At 36.0% G+C, this 26,411-nt stretch overlaps 1 protein-coding gene across 9 annotated transcripts in view; it reads right to left on the bottom strand.

The window, feature by feature from the left end:
• Positions 1–26,411, bottom strand: part of NT5C2 (5'-nucleotidase, cytosolic II) — a 146,561-nt gene that overhangs the window by 30,205 nt on the left and 89,945 nt on the right. For 8 of the 9 annotated variants that reach the window (XM_077877801.1, XM_077877797.1, XM_077877802.1 and 5 more), the window contains one exon: positions 19,292–19,365. In XM_077877801.1, coding sequence (XP_077733927.1) covers positions 19,292–19,365 — 74 coding nt within the window. Of the gene's footprint in view, positions 1–19,291; positions 19,366–25,073; positions 25,294–26,411 lie in introns of those variants that run through there. The other variant, XM_077877804.1, reaches the window with a different exon arrangement.

Here is a 26,411-nt window from a genome sequence, read left to right as displayed (position 1 = left end):
TGCTTCTCCCTCTACCTATGTCTCTGCCTCTCTGTGTGTGTGTCTCTAATGAATAAATAAATCTTTAAAAAATAAAAAATAAATAAATAAAAATAAAAACTTTAAAAAAATTACAGCAATACTGGAATAAGTTTTTCCTAATAAGGTTATATGAAGGATATCTTTTTGGAAGCATATTTTATTACAGGCTTTCTTTTATAAAAAGTAGTCTTTTGCGGGATCCCTGGGTGGCGCAGCGGTTTGGCGCCTGCCTTTGGCCCAGGGCGCGATCCTGGAGACCCGGGATCGAATCCCACATCGGGCTCCCGGTACATGGAGCCTGCTTCTCCCTCTGCCTATGTCTCCGCCTCTCTCTCTCTCTCTCTCTGTGACTATCTCATAAATAAATAAAAATTAAAAAAAAAAAAAAAAAAGTAGTCTTTTGGGACACTTGGATGCCTCAGTGGCTGAGTGTATGCCTTTGGCTCAGGTTGTGATTCCGGGGTCCTGGGATCAAGTCCCTCACTGGGCTCCCTACAGGGAGCCTGCTTCTCCTTCTGCCTATGTCTCTGCCTCTCTCTGTGTCTCTCATGAATAAATAAATAAAATCTTTAATAAGAAAAAAAGTAGTCTTTTGACCCATGTTATACAGGTTTAATTTTGCAAATCACCTCAAATCTCTTTTGGAGATTTACATGAAAGTTTATTTTTTTTTTGCTTTACAGTCAATACTATAAAAAACCCTCATTATGCAAACCCAATTAACCATAGGCCCTATAGAGTTTAGCTTATTCTGAATGGATCCTTGATACTAATCATTGATTGGACTCGTACTAAATTATCACTTTTTATCTTCACAATTCTTCTGAGTTGAGGACATAGTGGAACTTACTCATCCAAATGAGCCTTCTCCCATTCAAAATAATCACTCTCTGAGGCAACATATATTATGGCTTGCACAATATATACTGATTAGATTTTATTGTTTGTGGGTGTTTTCTAATTTTTCTTATTAATAATTTTATCAACTGCAATCCTAGTTTCTTCTTTTTAGAAAGGGAAGATTTGTTTTCAGAGGTTTTTCTCTTTTTATCTATTACCCTAGTTTCTCTGTTCAAACACTCAACTTATCCCCTTACTCTACTGTTTCAGAAAAATAAACAAAAACCCAGTTTTAAAGTCCTTTTAGAAAAAAGAAAGGAGGGCAGCCAGGGTGACTCAGCGGTTTAGCACCGCCTTCAGCCCAGGGCATGATCCCAGAGACCAGGGATCGAGTCCCACGTCCGGCTCCCTACATGGAGCCTGCTTCTCCCCCTCTGCCTGTGTCTCTGCCTCTCTCTCTCTCCGTGTCTCTCATGAACAAATAAATAAAGTCTTAAAAAAAAAAAAAAAAAAGGATCGGTAAGAGGGATAATGAACACATTTTACTTATCAAATGACAACTATTTTTATATTCTTTTACTCTTCCTCTGTATATTTGATCCATTTACAAACTGATAAATTCTTCAAGAATAAGAGAATATAAAAAGGTTAATAACTTCAATGATTTGGAGGTGCTCATTCGCTAACACAAAAATTTCTTGCATAGAGACAATCTGTTTGGGAGAATGTGGAGTAAGGTAATGTACAGGTTCTACATTTTCCAAGTTGTGAGAAGGATGCCTTGAGTAATCTCTCGTGACTTGGGACCATGAAAATTTCTCTGGCTTTTCTGAGATAGGTTATCTTCCTTAGTTTATACCAAAAACTTCTCAGGAAACTTTAACAGACATTGTTGTCACACTAAGAACTTCAACAGATGCATCCAGTTTACACACTAGCCACTGTAAGTTCCACTCAGCTAAGTTCCATATTAATTCATTACTATTACAAGGAGCCTGACTTTCTTTAAGATGCACAACACAAACACATTGTCATATATTTTACTTCAAAAAGTGTCATCTGAAAAAAATAAAAATAAAAATAAAAGTGCCATCTGGTGCATATATGGTCAAACAATTTTTTACAAGGATGCCAAGACTGTTAAGGAAGGAAAAGACAGGGCAGCCCTGGTGGTGCAGCGGTTTAGCGCTGCCTGCAGCCCAGGGTGTGATCCTGGAGACCTGGGATCGAGTCCCATGTCGGGCTCCCTGAATGGAGCCTGCTTCTCCCTCTGCCTGTGTCTCTGCCTCTCCCTCTCTGTGTGTCCCTTATGAATAAATAAATAAAATAAATAAATAAAATCTTTAAAAGGGGGGCAGGGAGACAGTCTTGTCAATGGTATTGTGAAAACTGGATATCCACATACAAGAGAATGAAGTTGGATCCTTACTTTACCCCACATACAAAAATTAACTCAAAATAGATCAAAGACCTAAACATAAAGGCTAAAACTATAAAACTTTTAGAAGAAAATAAAGGAGGAAATTTTTGTTATATTGGTTTTGACAATGATTTCTTGTGACAGCAAAATCACAGCCAACAAGAGAAAAAAACAGATGGATTGGGGATTGGACTTCATCAAAATTAAAAACTTTTGTGTGTCAAAAAACACCATTCAAGAGTGAAAAGGCAACCCATAAAATGAGAAACAGTATTTGCAAATTATATACCTGATTAAGAGATTAATATCTAAAATATTAAGAGCTCCTATACAACTCAACAACAACAAACCAAATACTCCAATTAAGGAAGGGACAAAGGACTAAGATAGACATTTCTCCAAATAAGATATACCATACAAATGACTACTAAGCAGACGAAAGGTGCTCAACATCACCAGCCACTAGGGAAATGTAAATCAAAACTACAATCTCACACCCATTTTAATGACTATTATCAAAACAACAATATAAATCTGAAAATAACAAGTGTTGTCAAGGATGTGGACAAACTGGAACTCTGATGCACTGCTAGTGGAAATGTAAAATGCAGCCACTATGGAAAACAGTTTGGGACTTACTTGAAAAGCTAAACATATAATTACTGTATGATTCACTAGTTCCAAACCAGGGTGTATACCCAGAAGAACTGGAAGCAAAAACCCAAACAGATTCTTGTATACCAATGTTTCTGGAGGCATTATTCAAAATAGCCAACAGTGGAAGCAACCCAAGTGTCCAATGATGGATGATGGATATACAAAATGCGGTATGTACATATAATGAAATATTATTCTGCCTTAATAAGGAATGAAATTCTGATATATGCTACAACATGGATGAAACTCGAAAACATTATGCTAAGAGATATAAGCCAGAATCAAAAGGACAAATATTATGTGATTCCACTCATATGAAATATTTAGAATAGGTAAATTCACAGAAAAAAATAAATTAGAAGTTACAGGGGCTGAGGGAAAGGTGATGGGAAGTACCCATTCAGTACAGTTTCTATCTGGGATGATGAAAAAAATTATAAAATGAATAGTGGTGTGGGTTGCACAACACTGTAGATGTACTTAATGACAAGAGTGATACATTTAAAATAGATTTTAAAAGTTAAATGCTAAGAGTGATACATTTAAAATAGATTTTTTTTTTTTAAAGATTTTATTTATTTATTCATGAGAGATATAGAGAAAGGGAAAGACACAGCAAGAAGGAGAAGCAGGCTCCATGCAGGGAGCCCGATGTGGGCGGGACTCGGGATCATGCCCTGAGCCAAAGGGGGAGGTTTTTTTTTTAATTTAAAGATTTTATTTATTCATTCATGAGAGACACAAAGAGAGAGGCAGAGGCACAGGCAGAGGCACAGGCAGAGGCAGAAGCAGGCTCAAGGCATGAAGCCTGATGTGGGAATCGATCCTGGGACTCCAGGATCACGCCCTGGGCCAAAGGCAGGTGCTAAATGGCTGAGCCACCCAGAGATCCCTTAAAATAGATTTTAAAAGTTAATTTTATGTATATTTTCTTCTTTTTTTTTTTATGTATATTTTCCACACATTTTTAAAACGGGAAGGAAAAAGCTGCTCTACCTCATTTGAGAGATCTTCAGTGACAGCATAACAATAATATATGACATGTAATACTTATTACTTTAGATTGCAAATTCTCCTTAAATGCTGTTTAATGCCAATAAATTTTGTGACGATATACAATAGCTGACAGAAAAATGACCTAAGTACCCTGGACTGTAGTCCAAGTAAATACACCCCATGCAAAAAATGTTCATTTAAATGTTGAGCTGACTCAATTCCAAAAACAATAAAACAAGATCACTGAGTGCATCTACTATGCATGACAGGATAGATGACAGATCAAAGGTCCTGAGATACTCCTGCTAGTAGCAGGATAATCCTCTGATTTAGCAAGAACTAGCTTAATTTCTTCCCTGATACTTTTAATAGCTTTATTCTATCTTCTCTCTCCACCTTAGACTTACTCATGTAAAATGCTTAGGTTTGATATAATTGGATTTCATCCCTGGTGGCTAATGATATGGCCTGGAAAGAAGAGAAGTACAGAAATATTCAAAAGGGGAGTCTAACTTATATTTTCAAATCCTCTCAAGATTAAAATTAAAAAATACAATTTTAGAATTCTACCAACATCAAGTACAGAGTATTTATTTACACGGTACTCTTGAGGCTTCATTCCCTTACGATTACATCCAAAAAGAAAACTGCAAAACTATCTGTATTCTAAGGACGAGGATTATATTCAAATGCAAGACAAAGATGCATTTGCCCTAGAGAGGATTTCAACTTTTGTGGGGAAACACACACACACACACACACACACACACACACACACACCAAAAACCCCACATTGGGTGATTTTGTTGTGTGTGTGTGTGTTAAAGATTTTTATTTACTTATTCATGAGAGACACACACAGAGAGACAGAGACAGAGACATAGGCAGAGGGAGAAGCAGGTTCCACCCGGGGAGCCCGATGTGGGACTCAGTCCCAGGCTCCAGGATCACGCTGGAGCCAAAGGCAGATGCTTAACCGTGAGCCACCCAGGAGTCCCTGTTTATGTGTTTTAAGATTTTTTTATTTGAGGGAGAGAGAGCGCAAGCAAGCGCACACACTAGCAGGGGAAGCAGGAGGCAGAGGAAGAGGGAGAAGCAGGCTTCCCATGGAGCAGCGAGCCCCATGTGGGGCTTGATCATGGGATCATGCATGACCTGAGCCAAAGGCAGATACTTAACCAACTGAGCGCCCAGGAGCCCCAATTTTGCTTATGAAATTTTTTCTCTGATTTCTCACTGACGGGTTAATAAATAATTTCTGTTCCTGTGACAGCTAGGAGCAGAATAAGAAACAAAACTGACCTGAGTCTGCATTCCAGCTATGAGTCTTAAATCAATTGCTAGCTATGTGCAAATTTTTTTTTTTACCTTTTAACTCGGTGAACTATTTGTTAAAATGGAGGTAGTAATCTCACTTCAGTGGGCTGTTGTGAGGATTTACTGTACATAAAATATATCTTCTAGCACATACAGTAGTACATGCTTAACAAATGTTCTTTTCCTCCTGACAATTTCTCAGAAAAACAGGAAGGAATGAACATTGACCATGACACCAACTAGTACTGAAATGTTAAGAAAATTAAGTAACTTATTTTTAGACTTACCAAAATGGCTCTGAACCTTAAAAGTGTTGGAGCCCGAAAATAATTGCAATGTGTCTCTTTTTGGAGCTTTGAGCTCAAGAGAGGCAATAAAAAGAAAGAAAAAGGCAGACTTTTTGATTGAAAAAAGAACAATCAAGGTGATTTTTTTTAAAGATTTTATTTATTTATTCACGAGAGACACAGAGAGAGAGAAAGAGGCAGAGGGAGAAGTGGGCTCCATGCAGGGAGCCCGATGCAGGACTCGATCCTGAGTCTCCAGGATCACGCCCTGGGCTGAAGGTGGCGCTAAACCGCTAAGCCACTTGGGCTGCCCAATCAAGGTGATTTAAATGAACCAATTTAGAGTGGCACCTGGCTGGCTCAGTGAGCAAAGCATGTGACTACGGATCTCAGGGTTGTAATTTCAAGCCCTACATTGGGTGTGGAGTTTACTTACAAAGCAAAACAATAAATGAAACAATTTAGAAATAATACATTTTCACAATCCTAAACCAAGAGTCACTACTTAAGTATTAACAAACCCTCTCCCCATCCTACTCTCCCTTGGCATAAAGACTTCCTAAAATTTAACAATTATACATATATAATTTTGATGTTAAATACATGTTTTAAGTCTTTCATACAACCACAAAGATCAACTACTTCTTTTCACTTCAGAGTTCGTTTCAAAAAATAATTCCCCTTGCACTTATTAGAAGCCTATCAGTGAAACCTTTGTCATACATTTAAATATGGACTTTCTCAAAAACCCATTCCTTCACCATGATCCTGCTAAGAACCCTTTGCTAAAAACAGTACATAATTTCTATGGAAACATAATCTGATACCAAATACCCGGATATTAAAATCTATTCAGAAAATAACTTCAACTTCCTATTAAGCTCATAATCATCTCCAATACTTTAAAAAAAATTCAAAAACAAAAGAGGGAGAAAAGATTCCACTCATCTGTCCAGCATTCCAGGTTTTTTTTCACAATATATAGGAACACAAATGAGTTTAAGGTTGATATTTTTCTCCTTATTCCTTAGGCTTTTTTTCCCTTATAACTAGAGTCCAGTATATCGATACTTGGTATCACCAGTCAGAGCAAGAGAATTATTTTCATTGCATTCATATTTTATATACATTATTTCATTTATTTTTTTTATTTTTATTTATTTATGATAGTCACACAGAGAGAAAGAGAGAGAGAGAGAGGCAGAGACACAGGCAGAGGGAGAAGCAGGCTCCATGCACCGGGAGCCCGATGTGGGATTCGATCCCGAGTCTCCAGGATCGCGCCCTGGGCCAAAGGCAGGCGCTAAACCACTGCGCCACCCAGGGATCCCACATTATTTCATTTAAACCTTATACCAATAATTTATTCCCACCCCCACCACTACACACACACACACACACACACACACACACACACACACCCTTTTTTTGGATTAAATGAAAAGACTCGGAGAGGCTAAGGAACATGCTGGTAGCCAAGAGCCAGTACAAGGTAGAGCTGGATCCAAACCAAAGTCAATCACACTGAGGGTTCTGCTTTTTCTACAACTTCATAGCCTCTAAATTAAAGATAAAAATAAGACTGGGGGATCCATGGGTGGTGCAGCGGTTTGGCGCCCGCCTTTGGCCCAGGGCGCGATTCTGGAGACCCGGGATCGAATCCCACTTCGGGCTCCCGGTGCATGGAGCCTGCTTCTCCCTCTGCCTGTGTCTCTGCCTCTCTCTCTCTCTGTGTGACTATCATAAATAAATAAAAAATTAAAAAAAAAAAAAAAGACTGGGCCTAAATTCAGATTGTATGGGACTTAACCTTCAAAATAGAAATATATTATTTTGACTTTTTCCTCTTAAATCACTTTTTACATCCAGATTACTCTCACTTAATAGCTACTGGCTAACATTTGCTTATTAAAGAAACCACATTTTGCAGATTAGCAATCTGGCAGATAGAGAACAACCATCATGAGGAGGTGATATAAATACTTTATACCACTCACTGAATCAGAAAATAATTTCTTGGGATCCCTGGGTGGCGCAGCGGTTTAGCGCCTGCCTTTGGCCCAGGGCACGATCCTGGAGACCCGGGATCGAATCCCACGTCAGGCTCCCGGTGCATGGAGCCTGCTTCTCCCTCTGCCTGTGTCTCTGCCTCTCTCTCTCTCTCTCTGTGACTATCATAAATAAATGAAAAAAAAAAATTAAAAAAAAAAATTAAAAAAAAAAAAAAGAAAAGAATTTCTTTTTTTTTTTTAATTTTTATTTATTTATGATAGTCACACAGAGAGAGAGAGAGAGGCAGAGACACAGGCAGAGGGAGAAGCAGGCTCCATGCACCGGGAGCCCGACGTGGGATTCGATCCCGGGTCTCCAGGATCGCGCCCTGGGCCAAAGGCAGGCACCAAACCGCTGCGCCACCCAGGGATCCCAGAAAATAATTTCTCATTCAAAACCACAGCAATAAATTTCTGGATATTAATATTATAAAACTAAATAATAGAATACTCAGAGTAATGGAAACCATACGTCTGTTTATGCCTATTTGCCACTTGAAAAATGAACAAGCACTAAATAATCTAGAAAATGTCAATTCCCCGTTTTCTATTTTCACACCACTGCCCACTGTTAATAACAAAAAAATAAACAATATAACATTTTTAGCAGTACTCTATACAAATAAAACCAAAGAAATAAAATTCACAAATAGGACAGATTACTCCCTCCATTCCACACAGAGGAAGCAGCTGGTTTAAAAACAACTTTCTTGCTCTTTCATAAATCCAAAGACCTAATCTTAAGTGGATTTTCAAGAGGTTTTTTGGCTTGATTTGTCCTGGGAAATGCACTTATCAGTCTGATCCATCTGTGCATCCCATGTAAAAGAAAAAGGCTAAAGATTGCTCTCATATAATGACCCACAAACTCAAAACCTATTGTCCAAAAAGCATCTACAATAGGATAGCTTAATAAAATTGAAAACCAGGGCAGCCCCGGTGGCTCAGTGGTTTAGCGCTGCCTTCAGTCCAGGGCGTGATCCTGGAGACCCGGGATCAAGTCCCGCATCGGGCTCCCTGCATGGAGCCTGCTTCTCCCTCTGCCTGTGTCTCTGCCTCTGTGTGTGTGTGTGTGTGTGTGTGTGTCATGAATAAATAAAGTCTTATAAAAAAAATAAAATAGAAAACCAGAGCACTTAACACATCTAATTAAGGAAAAAGAAGCCTCAAGAATAGAGAAAAGAGAAACACATTATCTGTAGAGGAAGACAAAAATGCAAAGGACCACTTTCTGATATACAATCATGTGCATGTTTTTTTTTTAATTTTTATTTATTTATGATAGTCACACAGAAAGAGAGAGAGAGAGAGAGAGAGAGGCAGAGACATAGGCAGAGGGAGAAGCAGGCTCCATGCACTGGGAGCCCGACGTGGGATTCGATCCCGGGTCTCCAGGATCGCACCCCGGGCCAAAGGCAGGTGCTAAACCACTGAGCCACCCAGGGATCCCCTTTATTTTGGAATTTTTAAAATTTTATATAAAAACATCAATCTTACATAGAAATCCTGCAAATAAAAACAAAAATACATAGCTTGCTTCAATTATAGGAATAACTGATGATAAAGAGGATCTTCTCTGAAAAACTGTTAGAGGTACAAGGCTGGCATTCAGAAGAGATGAAGATAATGAGGTTCCCATCAGAATGGATTATCCTACTGAACACTGTGACACACTTCATTCAGTGGAATGAATGTACCAAACTATAAGCAAAATCATAAAATTATTTAAAAGTAATACAAGTCATGTCAATAATTTCTCTTTTAACAAGCAAACAAAAAACCCCAATAATCCCTCCACTTAACTTCATTCTACAAAAGATCTGTATAGCTTATTTTAGGAAAATTACAAGTTTAAAATTGTTATAAATTCAGCTTAATATTCTTAAAAGTTCATATATGGGGATCCCTGGGTGGCGCAGCGGTTTAGCGCCTGCCTTTGGCCCAGGGCGCGATCCTGGAGACCCGGGATCGAACCCTCGTCGGGCTCCCAGTGCATGGAGCCTGCTTCTCCCTCTGCCTGTGTCTCTGCCTCCCTCTCTCTCTCTCTGTGACTATCATAAATAAAAAATAAAAAAAAAAATTATTGGGCAACTGCTTACATTTGCTTAACACTTTGGAAAGATGAAAACAGGTGTTAAATCTTAAAAAAAAGAGTTCATATATGTATTCTTGCCTTCTCTTCCTTATTAGTGTCAAAGTTTTAAATTATTCACCACTAAGTCTATCAACCTTATCACTTGGCATGAATAAGAACATTTTAATTTTTTATATATTTTTAAAGATTTTATTTATTTTATTTGAGAGAAAGAGAGAGCATGAGTGGGACAGGGGCAGAGGGAGAAGCAGACTCCCTGCTGAGCAGGGAGCCTGATGTGGGGCATGATCCCAGGAGCTTGAGATCATGACCAGATCTGAAGGCAGATGTTTAACCAACTGAGCCACCCAGATGCCCCAAGAACAGCATTTTTAAAATATCAGATCATTTGAAACAAATGTTCTTATCAATATGAACTATAAAGAAAGGTGAATGATCAAAACCAAACAAAACCATGACACCCTTCCCACTACAGACTTGTAGACATCTAGAAAGCCAAAGCCAGAGCTGTATCCTCATGAAAACAGCTTAAATCTCCAAAATTAAATCCTATCCCCCATACTTTCCAAGAAACATAAGTTATAGACATTTCCCACATTTGAAAACAAGGAAAACAACAACTTTACCTACATAGCTGTCTTATCAGAACAAATTTAGGCAAAATTTATACTGTGATAAGGTAGGACCTGAGCCAATAACTATCTTCTCTCAACAAATGTACAACTCTAAAATATGACTGCCATTTGAGATGTGATGTTCTATCCACACACTTTGGAGCATCAATCCTAGTCTCATTATCAATTTTACTACATTCTATGAAAACTAGTAATCCATCTATGCTGTAAATGGTAACTCCATATCACTCAAAATATTATTTGCCAGAATAGCCAATTCACAGATTATGCTGAATAGTTTTATAGCACTTCTAATAATTTCAATTTAAAAAAAATTAAACGTTTATTGGGTCATTCCTTCCCCCAAGTAAAAAAAAAAAAAAGCTAATTTAATGTCTCTACATTCTCTACATTGAAAATAGTAGTATACAAAGAAGACAGCTATTTAAACAACTACTACTTATTAAGCACTTAATATATAACAAGCTGATTCTGAAAAAAATTAAGAAACCAATTTCTCTCTGTATCCTCCAAATTCTGGAGTCAAAATATACGGGGGGGGGGGGGGGATGAAAGTACACAATGCCATATTTCATTCTGCACAGAAAATTAGAATTTTCCATAAACACTTGAAGAAAGTACATCAACAACATAATGTAAAGGATGCTAGAGTCAGGACACAGAAGGAAAACAAACTGAATTATAATCAGAAATAAAAGTGGCTATTGCCACTGCCTATATAATGGTGCCTGGAATATTTGGATAGTACTTTATTATACTAATTTTATAAGAAATTACTTTTAATACAGTCAGCAATTATCATAAAAGCAGATTGTAACTTCACACTTATAAATAATTACTTTAAAATCACTACTAAAAAAAAAATAAAAAAATAAAAAATAAAAAAAAAATAAAATCACTACTAAATTTACATCTCCCTAATATTCTCATGCACTGAAACCAAAAGCTGGCTCTTAGTAGGGAGAAGAAAATCAATAAAACTGATAAAATTCTCGCTAGACTGATGAAATGAAAAAAAAAAAAAAAAGACACAAATTACCAATTTCAGGAATGAAAGAGAACAGTACTACAGATCCTACAGACATCAAAAGAATAGTAAAAATATTATGAACAGCCACAACCCATTCATACCAGAACTCTACTTCAATAAATTTAAAACCCAGTGAAATTGACACCAATTATTTAAAATGATATACAAAGAAACAGAAACTCTCACTAGCCCTAAATTTAAAAGCTGAATGCATAATTTAAACCCTTTCCACAAAAATAACTCCTGGCCCGTATAGAGTCACTAGTTAATTCTACCAAATGCTTAAGGAAAAAAATAACACCAATTCTATGCAAACTTTCAGAAAATAGGAAAGGGGAACAGCTCTTAACTCATTATATGAGGTCAGCATTACTCTAAAACCAAAATTCAACAGACCTTACAAGGCAATTACAAACCAATACTCCTCAATGAACCTAATGCAAAAGTCCTCAACAAAATATTGGCAAACTTGATTTGCCAATATATAAAAAGAATTCTATATAACCAAGTGGGATTTACTCCAGGGATGCAACGTTGGTTTAACATTCAGAAATCAATCAATGTAATTCATCCTTTTAACAAACTAAGAAAAGATGATCTATATGGATCATCTCAATAGAGGCAGAAAAACTGATGAAATTTAGCCTCCATTCATGTTAAAAAGAAAACTCCCAGAAAACTAAGAATAAAAGGGAACTTTCCAACCTGATAAAAAGCATTTATTAAAAAACCTTTAACTAACAATATACTTAATAGTGAAAAACTGAACATTCTCTCCCTAAGATCAAGAACACAGCAAAGAGGTCCATTCTCAACACCTCTCTATTCAACACAGTACAGTAAGGCAAAAAAAAAAAAAAAAAGTTTTTAACAAGATATAAGATATATAGATTGGGAAAAAAGGATATGCAGATTGGAAAGAATTTAGAAAATCACAGTACTCAAGAATAGTAAACAAAAATGAGCTGTTATTTCTAAACGCTAGCAATAAAATAATAGAAAATGAAATTTCAAACAGCATTTACAATTACATTAAAAAATAGCAAATACTTAACACATAGATGTAACAAAATAATGTAAGATCTTTACACCAAAAATGACAAAACACTGCTAAGAAATACTAAAGATTAAGTAAATGGCCCAACATATCATGTTCACAGACTGGAGGACTCAATGTAGTTAAGATGTCAATTCTTTACAAATTGATCTAGAAATCAAGGCAATTCTAGTAAAAATCCCAGCAAGCATTTTTGAAAATTTGATAAGCTGATTTTAAAATTTACACAGAAATTTAAAGGACATAGAATATTAAAACAATTACAGGAAAGACTTAAAGTTAGAGGACTTACACTACCTGACTTAAAGACTAACAATAAACCTGCAATAATCATCCAGACCATGTGATATTTACTTCAATCAATGAAACAGAACGTCAACAGACAAACCAACACATATTGGTCAATGTACTGAGAAGACATATATCTGACAAAGGACTAGTACTCAAAATACATAAAGAACTTCTACAACTCAAAAATAAAAAGACAACCCAATTAAAACATGGGCATTTGAATAGGCACTTCACAAAAGAAATATAATTAGCCAATAACCACATGAAGAATTTCAACATCACTAGTTATGACGGAAATACAAAGTAAAATCACAATGATATTGTGATATTATGATAAAATACATATTTACTAAAATGGCTAAAATTCAAAGGACTGACAATATCAAGAATTGGTGAGGATTGGATCAAGCAGAATTTTCATGTTTGCTTGTCAGACTTGAAAATGATATCACTACTTTGAAAAACCATTTGTCTATTTCCTACAAGGTAATTATATAATCTGTCTCCTTGGTGTTTACCCAAGAAAAATTAAAATATATATCCACAAAAAGACTTGTAGTACACTAATGTTCATGGCAGTTTTATTCATAATAGCCCCAAATGGAAACAACTGAAACATCAATCAACAGATAAATGGATAAACAAATTATGACATACAGGTATCCCTCACTTTTTGAAAGTTCAAGTTATGCCACTTAACTTTGACAAAAGACTTAAATTAGAACTCATTTTTGCCAACTGAAATAAATGTGAAGATTTTTGCTTTTATGAAAAAGGTGAATGGCAAAAATGGCATTCAGCATTTGTTTTGCAACCAGCCTTATAAAGGTGCTGGGCACCACAAGCAACAAGAATGGCTCTGCCACACTTCCCTGGGACTTAGACTCAACATCTCAGCATCAAGCCACCATAACTTTGAATTATGTCTGTAACCAATTGCGCTTTACTTCAACTTATTCTGTGTATCCATTAGCAAGATGTATTTTAAGGTATCAGAAAAGCCTAAGAAAGGTTATCTTGGGGGTCTGGGGAAGTCCTCAAAAATTTTCCATATAAATTAATGGTAACTATTCACTTTTTGACATTTCAGCTTACAAATAACCTCATAGGAACTCTCTACTCTCAGGTAGTGGGGGAAAAAACTGTACCCATAAAATGGACGACTACTTGGCTCCCCCCTCCAAAAAAAAGTAAATTTTAAAGAAAAACATGGTTAACTGTTTATAATGTTGACTGGTTAACATCACTAGTAATAAGACTTACCAACATTATGTACCCCTGGTATGATTCTCTGAGAAGAGTACACCATTTCTGTAGTGTTCTTCACAAATATGCATAATATTTCAACCATGTGGAAAATACAGGAGACAAACCTAAACCATGGATGATTCTACAAAAATACCTAACCAGTACTCTTCAAAATTGTCAAAGCAAAGAAAGACAGTACTGTAACAGAAGACACTAAGGAAATGTAACAACTAAGTACAGCGTGGGATCCTAGATTGAAATAAAGAACATTAGTGGGAAAACTTGTAAAAACTGGGTAATGTCTATAGTTCAGTTAGTAGTACTATACTAACATTAATTTCTTAGTTCTTATAATCATACTATGACCAACTATAATCAGGTAAGAGGTCACGATTAGAAGAAAATAGAGGCCAACTATTATTTTTGCAGTTCCCCCATAAATCTAAAATTATTTCAAACTTTTTATAGTTTAAAAATGTTAGGGGGATCCCTGGGTGGCTCAGCGGTTTAGCGCCTGCCTTTGGCCCAGGGCATGATCCTGGGGTCCCGGGATCGACTCCCACATCGGGCTCCCTGCATGGAGCCTGCTTCTCTCTCTGCCAGTGTCTCTGCCTCTGTGTCTGTGTGTGTGTGTGTGTGTGTATGTGTGTGTGTCTCTCATGAATAAATAAAATCTTAAAAAAAAAATGAACTATTTACTGACAGACACAAGACCAATGAATCACAAAAATATGCTGAGCAAAAGAGGCCAGATACAAAAGTACAAATTGTATGATTCCATTTATATGAAATTCTGAAAAGAGCAAAATTAATCCATAGTAACAAAAAGCCCTGAGACAGAGTAGGGTAAGAGGGAGAACTGACTTCAAAGAGGCAATGAGGGAACTTCTGGAGTGATGGAAATATTCTTTATCTTAATTGTGGTGGTAGTTACACATGTGTATACATTTTGTCAAAATAAACCTATGTACTTAGAATCCATGTTTTATTGTACCTAACTTATTCCACAATAAAATTTGTTAAAATACAAAACATAAGTTCATATTTAAAAGTATTTCACTTGAATAGTACGTATTTTATACTGGGTAAACTCATATACAGTGATTTTTTTAATAGTTTTTGATTAATTTTTAAGTTCTTAATTGTCCAATGCTCATCACAAGTACAATCCTTAAACCCCACCGCTATTTTACCCATTCCTTCACACCTACCTATACCTCCCTCTGGTAACCATCAGTTTGTTCTCTATAATTAAGAGTCTATTTCTTGTTTCTTTTTTTTTAAATTCCACATATGAATGAAATCATATGGTATCTTTCTCTGACTTATTTCACTTAGCATTATACTCTCTAGCTCTATCCTTTCATTGTAAATGGCAAAATTTCATTCTTTTTATGGCTGAATAATATTCCATTATAAATACACACACCACATCTTCTTTATCTAGTCATCAATCAATGGACACTTGAGCTGCTTCCCTAATTTGGCTACTGTAAATATTGCTGCTAAAAACATAGGTGCGGGTATATCCCTTTGAGTTAGTGTTTTTGTATTCTTTGGGTATATACTCAGTAGTGCAATTCCTGGATCGTAGGGAGGGTCTATTTTTAACTTTTTGAGGAAGCTCTACTCTGCTTTCCAAACTGGCTGCACCAGTTTGCAATGCCACCAACAGTGCACGAGGGATCCTTTTTCTCCACATCCTTGCCAACACCTGTTGTTTCTGTGTTTTTGACTTTAGCCATTCTGACAAAGTATGAGGTGATATCTCATTGTAGTTTTGATCTGCATTTCCCTGATGATGAGGGATGTTGAATATCTTTTCATGTCTGTGCTGGTCATCTGTTTGTCTTCTTTGGAGAAGAAATGGCTGTTCATGTCTTCTCACCATTTTTAATTGGATTGTTTTCTAGATGCTGAGCTTTGTAAGTTTTTTGGATATATAAACGATAACCCTTCATTGGATGTCATTTGCAAATACCTTCTCCCATTCAGTAGGTTGTTTTTTAGTTTTGTTGATTGTTTTCTTTGCTGGGCATAAGCTTTTTATTTTAATGTAGTCTCCACAGTTTATCTTTGCTTTTGTTTTCCTTGCCTCAGGGGACCTATCTCGAAAAAAGTTACTATAGCCAATGTCAGAGAAACTACTGCCTCTGCTCTCTTCTAGGATTTTTATGGTTTCAGGTCTCACACTTAAGTCTTTACTTTTCTTACAGTTTTTAATTAATTAATTTAGGTTTTTATCTTAATAAAGTACAGTGACTGATTTTTTTTTTTTAAGATTTTATTTGATTATTCATGAGAGACACAGAGAGACAGAGAGAAAGAGGCAGAGACACAGGCAGAGGGAGAAGCAGGCTCCCTGCAGGGAGCCAGACATGGGACTCGATCCAGGGTCTCCAGGATCAACGCCCTGGGCTGCAGGCGGCGCTAAACCACTGCACCACCGGGGTTGCCCCAGTGACTGATTCTTAAACTGATATATTAAAAACTATTCATTCAATATATAGTTATTGAGCACCAGGTTTTAGGCAACACATAGGATATAAACATGAAAAAGTAAGCCCTTGCCCTTGAAGAACTCACAGGCCAATGGGGAGATGAGGCAAGCAAACAATAGCTGCGAATGACATATAAATTGCTCTTAGGAAATGATGTACCAAGGTGTCAGGACTACAGAGAAGACAATGTCTCAGATGAGGCTTCAGAAAGAATACAAACCCTTTCAAGAACTTATTTTGTGAGGTAATTATACTTTTTCCAGGGATGTTTATTCCAAATACTCAAAGCTTTCAAAAAACACTTCTTTTAATCTTGTCTCTACACTTCATGGCATGTTTTTCTGATGAAAAGTCCTTAGCATTTCAAGGGTGTGGTTTGTTTGTTTTTTAAATAACAAAAGTAATTTTCAGATAAACTCAATGAATACCATTCTGGAAAACAGGTGAGAGTATGAGCCAATAAACTTGTTTTCCTATGTGATTTATGAAGTGAAGGTAAGTACCATAAGACGACTAACAATGTTTTTCATCCAACACAGTTTTTGAAATAATGTAGTCTCTTAAGGGGGACTACTTTAAAGGGCTTTAACCTTTTGAGTGCTTAAGTCTTGGTTTGTTTGTTTAAGGAAGGGAGCCTAGTACTTTGAAATTACATCTCACTATAAATTGTCATTGGCTCAAAATGATAATTTAAACTTATCATATACATATATACTTATGTATAAACTCATACACACATGTAAATGTATACTCAGGTTTGAATCTCGGTTCAGCTATATCATAGCTAAACACCCTTGGACAAAGTCCTTAATATCCTAGCATCATCTGTAAAATAAAGACAACAGTATCTGCCTCAGGGTTTCTGTAAATATTAAATAAGTGATGTGAATGAGATAATCCATGTATTACATGAGATAATCTTTATTATTAGAACAGAGCTGTCACATAATAAGCACTTAAAAGTGTTAATAATTACTATTATATTTATATAATAAGTATATTAGTGTTTTCACTAAAAGTATTATGAAGTCAGATTACCAAAAAAAGTAAATAAAAGGAAGAAATCATATGGTATCTTTAAAGTTTATGGGCTTTTTTCAGTGACTTTTTTTTTCATTAAGAGAATTCAATTTTTCATTATTATGTTGGAACACATAATTATCTCAATATTCAGTAATAAAATGTGCCTGAACACTACAGGTTTTCAATAAATACTAATTGAATGATTTCATTACAATCAGATTGTCTTAATAACCAAGGGAAACAATTCCATCACTTTTTCATCCCATTAACTACTATTTCTGCTTTAAATAGTATCTCTTCCAGCTGAATTATCTCATCATTCCTTTCCCTGGAGAGGTAAAATTCTAGAAAGGAGAGAAATTGTAGGATTTTCCCCCCTATTTGTACAGAAAGATCTATGGTGAGAAAGTACAGTAATTAATTCAACTTGCTTTCTGAGAAGTGCTTCTAAAAGTGTCTGTGTCCAATTAGAAAAACATGTAAGAATAAAAGTGCTCCAAAAACAACCTTAAGGCAATAGAAAATGAAATAAACAACAAAGAGTAGGGAGTAAAGAAAAGGAAATGCAAACCAAATCAGTGTATATTTTATTTATTTTTTTTAGTGTATATTTTATAACTTGTTTGGTACATAGCATAGCCACAGCTATGTGGCAGCTACCTATAAACTGCATATGTTCATTTTTACATTATTATAAGATATATTTACATACATTTATAATACATTTATGGGACGCCTGGGTGACTCAGCAGTTGAGCATCTGCCTTCAGTTCAGGGCATGATCCTGGAGTCCCAGGATTGAGTCCCACATCGGGCTCCCTGCATGGAGCCTGCTTCTCCCTCTGCCTATGTCTCTGCCTCTCTCTGTGTCTCTCATGAATAAATAAATAGAATCTTTAAAATATATATATATGTAATACATTTATGTATAATACATATTATTACATTAGTCTAAAATGAACATCAAACTGACATCTAATTTGAGATGGAATTCGGTTTTCTAATACCATTATAAAAGGTTTCTGAAGAATAGTGAATTTATACATTTTAAGGTTTTTGTGTAAAGACAGTATTTTTTAGAGAAAATTTCTGAAAGATTCTTTTCCAAATGTCATGGCAATACACATATGCATGCACATACATATATGCACATGCACTCAACTCAGTCCTTCATCTCTATTACTTCTTAAATTAAATGACATTTTCACCAGACCACAAATTTTTAATAAAAACTTCATAAGTTCTGAAAAGATCTTGTAACTACTGACTAATACACTGATTTTTTTCAAATATATCTGAGAGACAGGAAGGGGAAAACAGCACAGTGCTGTGTTTAAAGTCTATTTGATAATGAACAAAACAAATAGCTCTAATTTTTAAAAAGTCTTCACATAGTATATTTATAGTTATTTCAATGGAAATCAACACATTTTCCAGTTGTCTTACAAGTAACATTAAAAATTTTAACTGACATTAAGTTTTTCTTGGGTAGAACAAGAGACACAAAATTCCATCATTGAAGAATAGTTTAATAGAGTAAAAGCCAAAAGTGCCTTGATATACAAATTAATGTATAATTTCACCATACTATTTCTTACCAGTCTCTAAAATGATTTAGCACTTGTCTACATATCTCTACAAATCTCAAGGATATCTGGTAATTTCAATATATTCATAAATATCAATGGAAGGAGTTTTGATGACAAAAGCTTCTAGTAGCTAAAAATATGATTAAACCAACAAGCATTTACTGAATAGCTTCCTGTAGACCCACTGTGTTATGTCTAAAGCAGTTTTTAAGCAATCAAAAAGTGCTACTCACCAGCAAGTGTATAATCCATATCAAAACCAAAACACTTTATTTTTTCCATGGCTAAACTTCGGTTCACAAACACCCTAAAAAAGAAGCAAAAAATGATCTCTCAATACTAAAACAAATCCCCCCCAAATTCCTAAGTTTAATATAATTATTTGGCTATCTTTCTAGATTTTTTCATTTAAATACCAATTTTAATATTCTTAACAGGGACTCCTGGGTAGCTCAGTTGGTTAAGCATCTGCCTTCAGCTCGGGTCATGATCTCCAGTCCTGGGATCAAGCCCCACATCCAGGTCCCTGCTCAGAAGGGAGTCTGCTTCTCATTCTCCCTCTGCCCCTCCACCCCCACTCATGGGCATGCTCTGCCCTCACTCTCTCTCTCTCAAATAAAGTTTTTAAAAAGATTTTACTTATTTATTTACTTACTTATTTGACAGAGAGAGAAAGAGTACAAGCAGGAGGAGTGGCAGGCAGAGGGAGAGAGAGTGAAGCAGGCTCCCTGCTCCATTCACAGCTTGACCCTGGACCCTGAGATTATGACCTGAGCAGAAGACAGAAGCTTAATCCACTGAGCCACCCAGGCACCCCATAAATAAAAGCTTTCAAAAAAATTCATAACAAAAATTATCCGAGTCTTTCTTAAGCCATAAATGAAATCAGATATTATATGAAAATACATGTATTTTCTTACTATCTTGGTTATTTACAATGCCATGTGCTAAAGATTTCAGAGAATCAGCTCTCCTTTTCTAAGTCTGACCCTCTAAAATAAGCTTATTTTTCAGATTTTATAATATATTCACTCATTCATTTATAACTTATTTAATAAACAGAGGTTCATTTAAAGCCTACTTTATTTATTAGAGACAGACAGAGAGAGAGAGAGAGAGAGAGGCAGAGACACAGGCAGAGGGAGAAGCAGGCTCCATGCAGGGAACCCAACGTGGGACTCGATCCCGGGTCTCCACGATCAGGCCCTGGGCTGAAGGCGGTGCTAAACCGCTGAGCCACCAGGGCTGCCCAGTGTTTGAATGAATCTATTTATATTTATGTCTTTAGTATCAGTTATTTAAAGTAGGCTTTAAGTCTTTAAAAAAAAATTCATTCAAACACTGAGTACTTATTATATTCCAAACAAGGTACATGATACAGTAGTGAATGAACAAGAGTACAGGCCCTTATGGAAATTCTATTTTTTTTTTTTTTTGGAACTTCTATTTTAATTTACAATCTCTATCCTTGAGGAATTTAGCCTAGCAGGAAAGACATTTATACACAAATAATTTTAGCAATTTAATAAATGCAATAAAATAAAATAGGTAAGAGTACCACTTCTTAAGAGACCAGAAGAGATGCCTGAGCTGAATCTTAAGCAATCAGTAGTTTTCCAATTGGACAAAGCAAGAAAGGCAATCCAGGCAGAATAATCAAGCAAGGACAAGGTTTATAATGAACTATAAAACATTTACTATTACTGGAACGGAGGAGTTTTGCTTTGGTTTTGTTTTCTGTTTGTATTCCATAAGGGCAGGGTGAGGGGGAGAAGGAACAATACAAGCTAGGAAGCTAAAAAGGTTAACAGGAGTCAAAATCACGAAGACTATTTGCCACATTAGAGTTTGGACTTTATTGTAGAAGCAAGGACAAATGATCAGATTCTGAAGAAACGAAACAGATTCAAATTTCAGAAAGATCACTTTTGAAAACACAGGGAAAACTAACATATAATAGCATGGTAAATCACCACCATGATGATGTTTGGGTTAAGTTTTAATCATTTCTGAAAATAAAAATATGCTTTTGGGGCACCTGGGTGTCTTAGTTAAGTGTTCCATTTTTTATTTCGTCTCAGGTCATGACTTCAGGGACATGAGATCAAGTCCCACTTCGAGTACAAGCTAGAGTATAGCCTGCTTGGGATTCTCTCTCTCCCTCCTTCCTCTCCCTCTGCCCCACCCCACCCCTTTCTTAAAAAAAAAAAAAAAAAAAAATATATATATACACACACATACACATATGTGTATATGTGTATATACGTATATACATATCTATATGTATATATACATCCATCTCATCCCCAGCTTGATAGCCAAATTATTGAATCCTCTTATTACCTATTATCCTCTTATTACCAAACCTTTTCTTTGCCTTCATTTTAGAAGTAACTGTGAGAAATGAGAATGCTAAAAATCACCTAGAAAACAAGAAAAATAAAGATGCCTGGGTTGGGCTCCCCTATTCATGATGTAGGTCAATAATCTCCAAAGGGAAGTAACTGTACCAGGGGATGCAGAAGATTCCACTGGGTATAAAAAGAAAATTTCAGATCTTCTACTGATACTTTCATCATTTAAATAAGTCTAATATAGGGCAGCCCCAATGGCTCAGCGGTTTAGCGCCGCCTACAGCTCAGGGTGTGATCCTGGAGACCCGGGATCGAGTCCCACGTCGGGCTCCCTGCATGGAGCCTGCTTCTCCCTCTGCCTGTGTCTCTGCCTCTCTCTCTCTCCTCTCTGTGTATTCTCATGAATAAATAAATAAAATCTTAAAATCTTAAAATAAATAAATAAATAAATCTAATATAGTATAAAACTATATATAAATAAGTACAACAGTACATGAAGGGATCAATATTCTATATTTTAACTGATGGAATACTGAAGAATGTGGGGAACCACTGATCTAGGTAATGATTTCTTTTTGACTCTTCACCAAGTCATATTTTACTATTTTAAACTTTATTTTTTTAATGATTTTATTTATTTATTCGTGAGAGACACAGAGAGAAACAGAGGAGAGAGAGAGAGAGAGAGAGAGAGAGAGGCAGAGACATAGGCAGAGGGAGAAGCAGGCTCCATGCAGGGAGCCCGACGTGGGACTCAATCCCTGGTCTCCAGGATCAGGCCCTGGGCTGAAGGCGGCACTAAACCGCTGCGCCACCCAGGCTGCCCCTATTTTAAACGTTAACAGAAAACTTTTCTTCTCATCTCAGAACATATGTACCAATTTTAAATGCAGACAAAAAAAAAAAAAAATCAAGTATTTGCTTAGAATGATTTTAATCAAGGACTAAAAAATCAATAGGCCCTTAAATTAAGAACTACTAATCTTCTGAAAAATATGAAAATCATTACTTATCTTAGTATGTTATGCACACCAGATTAGTTCCATAAAACCCTCGGTTCCTGAGAACTAAATCCTGAGAATTAATGCCAATCTTGGTATTTAGCTCCTTATCTCTGTAATACTGTAGATTAACACTTTATTTTTCTAATGGGATTATGTACATCAATTACGCTTTAACCAGTTTATCTACTAAGTTACAGATAAGTTATACATGAAAGTCAATGTTTAGAATCAAGTTAATACTGAGTCTTGTGTATTAGCTTTGCCACTGACCAATGGTGGACTATATTTTATATAAAAAGTACCTATCAGGCCTATTTATAATTTGTCTCTTATCCCAAATTACTGTAGCAATGTTCTTTGCACATAATGTATAACAAGAACTAGTCCTTTCCATTTTGGCTTCCTCTGTAAATACCTGTTTTTCTTTTCCCTTTTCTTGGGCCTTCTTTTTCCCTTAATTAGACCTGTTGGGTGCTGTGGTTTCCTATTTTAAGTTGCCCTAATATGGATCCTTTATAATAGATGGAAAGGAGATAGAAGCCTAAATAGATAGATGAAAGATACAAGGAACGACAAGATAAGTGACACCCACCCAAAACGTTTTTAAACACCCACAAACCCAAATATATCATCATGATCTTTATACCACTTCATCAAATTTCACCCTGCTTTTATTGATAAAAGCATCTACTTTATTATCACGTTTCTCAGTTCTCAGTTTCTCAGTTACATAAATCCTTTTGAAGGCACAAGAAGGGGAAAACACAAAGTAACAGTTCTAACTCTGGAAACCAAATGTTGCCACTGAAGATCAGGCTTTTCAAACACTCTTTCTCAATTCAAGCTAGAGGCCAACTGGATCAAATCCTTGATCAGAGCCCAAACAGCTGACATGCCTAAAATATTCCATGGGAATTCAGGCAGGAACAGACTGGGAAGATTCTTTCCTGTGATACAACCCAGTAGGGATATATGTTGGGACCACAAAGTAAAAGAAATAGCTTTGTTTCTGATAGAATGATATAAGCTGGTTTCAGGCACAGCTCAAATCAGAGTAAAAAACAGACTTTACCAATATCAATCAATCAGTGCTAATGGTAGAAGAAAAAACTATCAATAGACGCAGCAGGAAAGCTTAGCAGTTTCTTTCTTGGTCAGAAGAAAGATTAAGCCTGTACTCCTTATCACGTTATTTTAAGGATGTGAAGATTATAATGCACTTTAGATATACTGCCCATACAAATTCCTGGAATCACATATATTGGAAATATATGAAAAATATTCTTTTTACCAAAATTATCACTGCTAAATATCCACCAAATTGCTGTTTCCCCTTTGACTTGTCACCTTATTCAATCAGCACTTTTTTTGAAAGCCTACTGCAAAGCCAGTACCACTTTGTGATATAGTCTCAAAGATGTGCGTTAGGGAGTAGCCCGAGTGAGGAAAGACTTTTTAGATGCCTAACTTTAGGAAAAAGATGCTGTCCTATGAAGACCTGGATTTATCCTTTATCTTCTCAAATGAGAGTAAGTAACCTCATCCACAGAAGCAATTCCCAAATTTAAGAAACCACTCCTGTCTCCCCTTTTCATTCTTAATATGAAACAAAAAGAAAAAACTCACATTTTCTTTTTTTTTTTTTCACATACATTTTCATCTCTCCTTTTCTTCCCCTAATTTATGCTATAAAACATGGAAGGAAAGGGCAATAGGGAATTAAATCGAATTTGTGTGCAAATATCTAAAGTGTATTAAGTAAAGCTATAATGACAAAAGGAAACAGCTGGATCATAGAGAATTACAATAATATATATGCTAAGATTTACAAAGATAATAAACATCCAAATGCTGAAAGTATGCACTGACTTCAGAAGAGAAGCAGTCTGGAGCCAGAAATATCATGTCTCCAGGATACAGTCTTCAAAAGAAACAATCTCTTGGCCTCAAACTAGTCACTATTCTTTACTGTTATAACAAAGAAAGTATTAGGCATCGTATCAATTAAAAGACTGGGTCACAGTCCCACACTTAAAACGAAAGATCATAACTGCTTGGAGAATTCAAAAATTTATATTGGTCCCAGGACCTTGACTGTCTTTGCCAATGCCAACTTACTTGTGTCACTTTTCTAAATTATTAACCAGTAGAACACACTCCGCTGTAGAGCTCCACTTCAAGAATGTGAATACATTTGTGAAATTAACCTCCTAAAGTTTACTTTAAATAAAGCACAAAGTCTCCACAAAGTATGACTGACCTAAGCATCCAACCTTAAAATGCAATTATCAGACAGAAATTCCTACCTATTAAGACTTGCAAGTTACAGATTTGAACATTAACAAGAGAAACAATCTTTAGGAAATACATAGGCGCACTATAAAACCAGGCACAGATTTTGACAGAGATAATTTAACAGCTTTTACTATCATATCCCAGCACAGCAAAGCATAAAATTTAAAGAAATTCTATCAAAGTAAACATACATCTTAACCTATTTTAAGTTAAAGACTCCGTGCTTTAAGAATAGCGATTTAATATCTTTACACTTAAGGAACATGAACATGCAATTTACTACATTTGGAATTTTGTAAATAGCAAACACTTAGTGGTTTTGAGATTTAACTCAATAATTTAGTAATTTAAAGCCGCATTACCTCATCTGTCACTGGTTGCCGTTCTGCAATGTGTGAAACTATCTGAGTCAATTAGTCCTTGAAGTCACATAACAAAATTCTTCTCCAAGAACCCAGTATAACTTTAACCTAACTTTAAAAAGACGTTTTAGTCTGAACCAAGCCCCTCAACGGCATGTATCTTCTGAGACAGTGTTGGAGAAAACACCTCTGTGTCTAATTTAACTTGTCATTGGATATCACTGTTGCTCCACACAAATCCATTTGGAATAGAGTTTCTTTGGCGATGGTGAACTTTATCCCTAGCTCCTCCTCCTGCCTAGAGTCACAATTTCCTGGCCATGGGCCCAACAACAGTTACTGCAACAACAAACGAGACTAAAGCTACAAGTATAAAATCTTCTTGGGGATGTTTTGGTTATGGATTTGTGTAACAATATACTCAAAGCTCGTTGCAATCAAACAGTTACAAGTGCTTTTTCAAGAGTGCAAATTTAGATTACGAACCAAAAAATATCTGAGTATATATGTTTACTTAATAAAAATATGCTATAATGTGGATTTCTAATTGAAAATCTTTTTTTTTTTTTTTTTTTTTTTAATTTACTCATGAGAGACATAGAGAGAAAGAGAGGCAGAGACACAGAGGGAGAAGCAGGCTCCTTGCAGGGAGCCCAATACAGGACTCAATCCTAAATCCCGGGATCACGCCCTGGGCCGAAGGCAGACGCTCAACTGCTGAGCCATCCAGGCGTCCCTCTAATTGAAAATCTAATTTAATATCTTTCTCCCCAAACTCATTTCTTTTTTTCTTTTTAAAGATTTTATTTATTTATTCATGAGACACACAGAGAGAGACAGAGACACAGGCAGAGGGAGAAGCAGGCTCCATATAGGGAGCCCGACGTGGGAGTCGATCCTGGGTCTCCAGGATCAAGCCCTGGGCTGAAGGCAGCACTAAATCGCTGAGCCACCCGGGCTGCCCCCAAACTCGTTTCTATTTCTGCTTTTGGCACTCTCATTTTACCACTCAACCCTAAAATCTGGTTAATATCTTTTAACTCTTTCCTCTCCCTCAAATCCACATCTCACATGCCTTCATTTAAATTTACAAATGTCTATGGAAACGATCTTCCATTCAATTCATACTGCTAACAACTTGTCCAGGTCCTTATTAATTCATTAACTCTTTAGCAATCACCTTTCAATTGCTCTGCCTGCACACTAATAGACAAATTGACTGCTTTGAAATACTGCTACTCAAAGTGTAGTATATAGTCCACAGACCAATGCTACATACAGAAAATGCAAGTATTTAGAAACTTTTATAGCAACTGTGAAAATTTTGTTTGTTCAATG

Source organism: Canis aureus, chromosome 29 (genome assembly GCF_053574225.1).
Source record: "Canis aureus isolate CA01 chromosome 29, VMU_Caureus_v.1.0, whole genome shotgun sequence".
Lineage (NCBI taxonomy): Eukaryota > Metazoa > Chordata > Mammalia > Carnivora > Canidae > Canis > Canis aureus.
This window is presented reverse-complemented; position numbering and strand designations above follow the sequence as displayed.